We start from the raw sequence: 6,725 nt of genomic DNA on the forward strand, positions 1-6,725 counted from the left end.
ACACAGCTCGCGCTCTGCTAACTGCGCAGTAAGCAGCGACTGCGCTTCAGTGTGGGCAATATTATGAGAACTTATTTGTTGAATAATTTGACTTGTAGACGGACTGTCTGAGTCATTTTTCAAAGTGTGTGTGAAAGGCACTTTACAGCTATTTGCAAACTATGCCTGCAATCTAGTAATCCGCGTGTTTGCTGTCAAATATCTTGATATAGATTTAAACACATTGTAAAAATAATCAGTCTTACGTTTGACTAGACAGACGAAATACGGAAATTCAATTGGTAAATTTTTGTAATTTTATTTTCCATTTTTTTTTTTTTTTTTTCATTATTCAATATTAACTGAATGTGAATTAATTTAGCTCAACTTCGGAATGGATTCTCCATCAATGAATATGCAACGTAAGTGTTGAATTTATATATTTACATTAATTAATAATTATACATATGTATATACACATAGTTGCAGCTGGCACCGCTACTCCGGCTCCATCTCCCACAGTACAGTCGGTCGCCGAGACACCCAAGCGTCCGCGTGTAAGTTTTCCTTTTAGTCTCAATGCGTCAGCTATTGATTCTTGTTTGCAGGGTCGTCCACGCAAAACTCAATTGGAGCCCGTGGATAGGGCTGAAGAAAATGCCACAAACAACAAATTAGTGGCAAAGGTGTTGCGACGGTGTTTGAAAAAATACAAAAAACTCGTCCCCACCGTCAACAACGGGTTCGAGCGCGGGCTCAAACCAGATTGCATTATGAAACTGTTTATGCAAGAAAATCAAAGGCTATTTCTGGTGCGATTTAAAAATCGCAAGTTACCGGAAATCATTAGTGGGGAGGACCTCAAGAAGTATGCCCCCATAATGCTAATTTATTTCTACGCTGACAATCTACACAAACCCCATCCCCGTACACAGTAATCTTAATTTTAATAACTTTTCTTGTGGGTAGACCATCTTCTTAACACCTTTGGATTATGATTAAACTATACATATGTATGTATGTATTTGCTTGTGCTTTGTCTTTTACAAATATTAGGGTCAGGGGGAGGATATAGGGGTGTGGGGTGAATTTTAACAAAAATTGCAATTCTATAATATACATTTTAAACTTGGAGACTTTAACTTTAAGGATGTTGCAGATATAAAATTATTTTTGATTTTCGATAATGTTTTTAATCTTTAACAAAATAACGGGAGGAGTTATCGATTTTGTTAAGCAACACGTGGTATATACGGACCTAGAAGTCTCTGACAATTATATCTTCTGAGATAGACGCTTGCCGCTCTGAGAAGAAGAATATATATACTTTATGGGGTCTGCCACGCCCCTTCTGCTTGTTATCTACTTTTAACAAATTTGCCATTTTCAATGGGTTCAGTGTATAACAAGAATATTAATAAAATAAACAAATAAACAATAATTAGTAATAATTAGAATACATGCACATATGCTAATATTAGTATGCATTAGAAATGTATCGCAAAATGTGGACTTTATTACAAAGTAAAAGCATTAAACTAAAAATAACTGGAAGAAAATGAAAAAAATATGTTTATTGTTATTTGAAATTAGTTGTATGTTTATTTTTATTTTTATTTTTATAATTTATTAAATTGAAGTTTTTTTAAAAAATAAAACAAATAAGAGCTCAAGAGAAGCTTGAGAAATCTTCAAGTCTCTGGCCAATGCAGGCCGCCTCAGCTGAGCTGGGCTTGGCTTGATTCAGCTGGGCCAACACACACACACACACCTACTCACTCACACATACACACACACACACACACATTGGCACACACAGTTAACGTAGCGGAAGTCATAAACAATTTTTATGTTTTCACATTTCAAGTGAAATTCATTTCGCGTTTTTGTTATGGCTGCTGCGCTTTATGGATTTCTTCTTCAGCTGCCGTTGCTGCTGCTCCTCCTGCTCCTGCTGCTGCTGCTGCTCCTCCTGCTGCTGCTCCTACTGTTGTTGTGCCTTTTCTTACATGACCACAATATATAGCCATCCATTGGGCTATATAACTGCTTGCCTGGAGGTGTGCGTATCTCTCTGTCTCTCTCTCTCTCTCTCTCTCTCTCTCTCTCTCTATCTCTCTCTCTCTATCTCTCTATATCTCTCTCTCTCTCTCTCTTGCTCTGCCCATCTGCTACAAAGTACAATTCATGCTGCCTGGCCGACTTCAAAATTCAATTCGATTGTTACCCAAGCTGGGCCTTTGCTCTGCACATTGATCTAAGCAGCAACCTGTGTGCGTGTGTGTGTGTGTGTGTGTGTTAATTTCATTTAAGTCAAATGAAAAACTGTATGTATATATACTATATGTATGCATGAGAAGAGGAAGCAGCGGAAAATTCGCAGCAACAGCAACAGCAACAACTTTTGCCACATGGCAATTTGCGTCACTCGCTCGCTCGCTCCCAAGTAGCTTAAAATTAACAATTTGCCACTTTTTTGCGCTCACAAGCAGATTTGTTTGCCAACACAGCACACACAGCATCCCATTCGACACACACACACACACATACTAAGCCACACTCTAGCTTCAATTCGTGCTGCAAGTGGGAAACACTTAAGGTTGGAGCATAATTTTTGCGTCCCAAATTGATGCCCGTAATGAGCTTAAATGGCTCATGACACATATTCGCCGTTGCACGAACCAGCCACGCCTACCACCTACCACCTGCCATCTACCATCTACCGCCTATCGTCTCACCTGGCGCACCGTCGCTCTCCCCTCCTCATTTCGGCAATTGGCCTGGCCGCCTGTTTATCGCTGCTGTTGTTGTCCTCGTCCGTTTAATACGCATCCAGCTTTGCATGCAACCTTTGCCCGGCCCTTGCCTGCCCTCAGCTGCCACGCCCCCCCAGTGCGCCTGGTTTACACCTTCAGCTGCTGCTATTTAAAGCTCACATTTTTTATCGCCAGCTTCCTTCGTTTTTTTCCTTTTGCTGGCTCAGCATTTGAGCGGCATTAATTTGAATACCCTAACCAGTCCAATTTGGAGCCACGCAGAACAGCTAGACAAATTGGCATTCGGAACTAGTTTATGGAACTGAAAGAGAGAGAGAGAGATAGCTGGTATATGGACTGTGAATGTGTGAAAATATTGCTAAGTGGCTCAACGGATCTTTGACCTAGGGAGCCACCCCAAGCAGAGCGACGTCAGGGCAGGGTATACCTTAGTATACTTATTGCCATTGCTCTTGGCATTCGGAACGGAACTGGAACGGAACTGGAACAGAGCCTGAACAGCTGATATATGGAACCAGATTGATACTCTCAATCCCTGCACTTCGTCTCAGCCGAAAGACAGCCAAGAAACACTTTGGAAACTTATGCATCTAAGCTTAACTTATTGAAAATGGGAAATCGGGGTATAATGGTTTTCTTCTCGATATGTTTCATCTAAAATCTTTATAGCCATAGAGCAACATCTCATAGGCATCGCCTGCTGTTCGTAAGTGTATGCGGCATTCGTTGCTCTCAGACATGTAACGAGCTCTGTAGCTCTGCACCGTGCTAGTTGCGATAAGATGCGCCTCTACCAGACAGCCTTAATTTTCTTTCGTTCCCACACACCCTCACACACCCCCCCACCCACACACACACAGACATTTTTCCGTCTAATTGGTTTGGTTGCGTTCGATTTGAAATTCGATTAAAAGCTGCGCGACACGATTACCAATTCCTGCTGCTATTCCCCGAGCCAATTACAGTGGCCCGGCGATAGACGGTGCTCAGACGGCCGACAATGCGTCTTATGTAGTCAGCATGAAAGCCAATTCAAGTTGGTGGCAAAAACCGCGAGCGGACAACGATGGCAGAGAGGGCGAAGCGGCCTGGAGTCATCCATGGCTTGGGCCTGGCTGCTGCATATCTGACGCTGGCCAGGGCCAGCTGCATTTTAGGCTTAATCTTCGTCCTGGCTGACAAGGATACAATTGCCATTTTCTGGCCGACTGGCCGACTGGCTGGCTGGCTGGCTGACTGGCCATTAAGAGGCCTCCAGTGGTAAAGCCGAATCCCGCTCGACCAGCATTAAAGCAGCCAAACACCTGGCGCATTATTTCGATTTCATTCCATGGCCAATGGCCGCAAGCGGTCATCCACGCGGCCGCATCGTTGCTGTAATCAATTGCATGCGGCTATTTTGGGGCCGGGCGGCAGCGACAGCGACAGCAGCAGCAGCAAGCAATTGAACGGTGCATTGTGTGTTGCAACACGGCAATGACGATGACAACGGTCGACTCGCTCGCTGGCGTCCGTGCATCCTTTTGGCCCGAACCACTTGGCTGCCTCCTGCTGCTGCCTCATGTTGAAACATTCAGCGATGCAAATTGAAATAAACTGTCACAAAAGAACAACAGCGACATAAGTGAGCCGGTTCAGGTTGGCTCTGAACGGCTCAGCATAATACAAACGACCCCTGCCCGCCCACTGCCCACCGCCCACCGACCGCCCCGTCCGCGAGTCTTGTGTGTGAGGCGAAATCGAAGAAAATTAATCAGCATGAAACTGTAATTAAAATACTCAATGCAAACGTTGTGCTCGACCTGCACGCTGCAGGTGAGCCTCATGCTCAACACAGAAATTTCAGGTGAGCAAAGGCAAGTAAGGTGAGCGACAGAGTAGATGAATTGATATGGGAAATTAGATAATGACAATGACAATGACAATGACAATGACAATGACAATGACAATGACAATGACAATGACAATGACAATGACAATGACAATGACAATGACAATGACAATGACAATGACAATGACAATGACAATGACAATGACAATGACAATGACAATGACAATGACAATGACAATGACAATGACAATGACAATGACAATGACAATGACAATGACAATGACAATGACGATGACAATGACAATGACGATGACAATGACAATGACAATGACAATGACAATGACAATGACAATGACAATGACAATGACAATGACAATGACAATGACAATGACAATGACAATGACAATGACAATGACAATGACAATGACAATGACAATGACAATGACAATGACAATGACAATGACAATGACAATGACAATGACAATGACAATGACAATGACAATGACAATGACAATGACAATGACGATGACAATGACAATATTGCATATTGCAATATGGCATATTACTTATTCAATGTCTGTCTTAAGCAATGTCTAATGATTTGATGCAGACAATAGGAATGGCCTGAGGCGCAGGGGCGCAGGCTCAGCCTTATCAGCTCTGCTTTGGCTGGCCCAAGAGCAGTGCTATGCAAATCATACTGTTATTGGTATTCATATTGTTATTGCATTCAATGTGCGCTCATTAGCCAAGCTATAATGAAGCCCGTTTGGCCGTTATCAAATCTGTTCCAAAGGTAAGGCCCAATGTGGCAAATTGGGTTTGTCAATTCTAAATGGCGTCATTCTTGGTAGCTATTTTAATTGAATTTGTAAAAACAGCATTTACGCCATAAGCCATGAGGGTGTGTGTGTGTGTGGGTGTGGGTGTGTGTCTGTGTGTGTGTGTGTGTGGGTGGGTGGGTGTCTGATGACAATGCAGCGAGGTGACGGTGATTAAGCGGCCATAAATCAAGCAATGACAAGAGAGGAGAGCACAAACAGGCAACGCAACGATACGGAAAGGGGGAGGGCGGCGTGTGTGTGTGTGTGTGTGTGTGGGCGACAGGGCGTGGCAAAGGGCCATGGCGATGGCAGTAAGTTGCAGTCGCATAAATTAATCAGCGGCGATGCCGTTGCTCGTAATCGTAACAAATTGTTATTAATTTTCTTGCTATTTTGCCAATTTGGCTCATAATTAAAAGAGTATGTGTGTGCAAGTGAGAGGGTGAGAGGGAGGGAGGGAGAGGGTGCCTGTGTGTGTGTGTGTTTGTATTGCTTAAGCGATTGCAATCCAAAACAATTAATGCGTAAGCAGACTCGAAACAAAATGCAGGAAGGCAAAGCTCCCTCCTCCTCTCTCTGTCTCCCTCTCTGTTCCTCTTCCACACACACACACACACATGTGCAAGGCGCGTAATTAAGATCGATTATATGGCTGGATTGACTGCAGTCGAAAACTTAAATCATTTAGAGCGCGTGTGCTCTAAAAATAATAAACCAACGGCCACAGATTTTTATTAACTGCTTGGCCGAGGACTCGGATTGCCCAGCTGAAATGCCCTTGCCTTGGGGCCACACTAAAAATTAATTGCTATTAACTGAACGATAGCCGCAGAGAGCTGTGGAGCTGGCGCTTGATGCACTCACAGCTGAGGCTGAGGCAATGGTTAGACTAGTTTTTACATAATAGTTATACATAAATATTTTTCTAATTAAATATTTCATTTGAAATATTTTAGTTTTGCAACAGAAATCGCACTTCACATGTTTTTTCAAAAATTTTATCGATTTATTCCAATTGTGAATTGCAAATAGAGCAAATCAGCATAAATGCTCGGCAAACAGTGTGGCAACCCCGCACGGGCCGTGCGTTTGCGCAGCGCGCTCTGGCAACAGTTTGTGAATTTTCCAGCCGTCCGCTGGGGGCCTCTGAAGATGTGAAAACTTGCTAAACTTGGCTGGCTGCAATTAAATGCGAATGCCGGCTGAATTTACAATCATAAAGCAGTGCTCGAAGTCGAGAGAGTGATAGAGAGAGAGAGAGAGTGAGAAAGAGAGAGTGGAAGCCGCAAAGTTAATGACAAAACAATGGGGTTC

At 43.3% G+C, this 6,725-nt stretch overlaps 1 protein-coding gene across 1 annotated transcript; it reads left to right on the forward strand.

The window, feature by feature from the left end:
- The first annotated feature begins 262 nt into the window (after window positions 1–262).
- LOC149090546 (uncharacterized) lies at window positions 263–1,003 on the forward strand. The gene is made up of 4 exons (XM_089263365.1): window positions 263–281; window positions 362–401; window positions 463–536; window positions 588–1,003. The coding sequence occupies exons 2-4, from the start codon at window positions 374–376 to the stop codon at window positions 915–917; spliced, it is 432 nt and encodes a 143-aa protein (XP_089119491.1). The 5' UTR covers window positions 263–281; window positions 362–373; the 3' UTR covers window positions 918–1,003.
- Window positions 1,004–6,725: the final 5,722 nt, after the last annotated feature.

This window comes from Drosophila navojoa, chromosome X (assembly GCF_054131105.1).
Source record: "Drosophila navojoa isolate 15081-1374.11 chromosome X, UAZ_NAV_1.0, whole genome shotgun sequence".
NCBI classification, from domain to species: Eukaryota; Metazoa; Arthropoda; class Insecta; order Diptera; family Drosophilidae; genus Drosophila; species Drosophila navojoa.

Coding starts and splice junctions, on each gene's coding strand:
- LOC149090546 (XM_089263365.1), top strand. CDS start 374: ATGGATTCTCCATCAATGAATATGCAAC. Junction 402..462: donor TCCATCAATGAATATGCAAC/GTAAGTGTTGAA, acceptor ATATACACATAG/TTGCAGCTGGCACCGCTACT. Junction 537..587: donor AGACACCCAAGCGTCCGCGT/GTAAGTTTTCCT, acceptor TCTTGTTTGCAG/GGTCGTCCACGCAAAACTCA.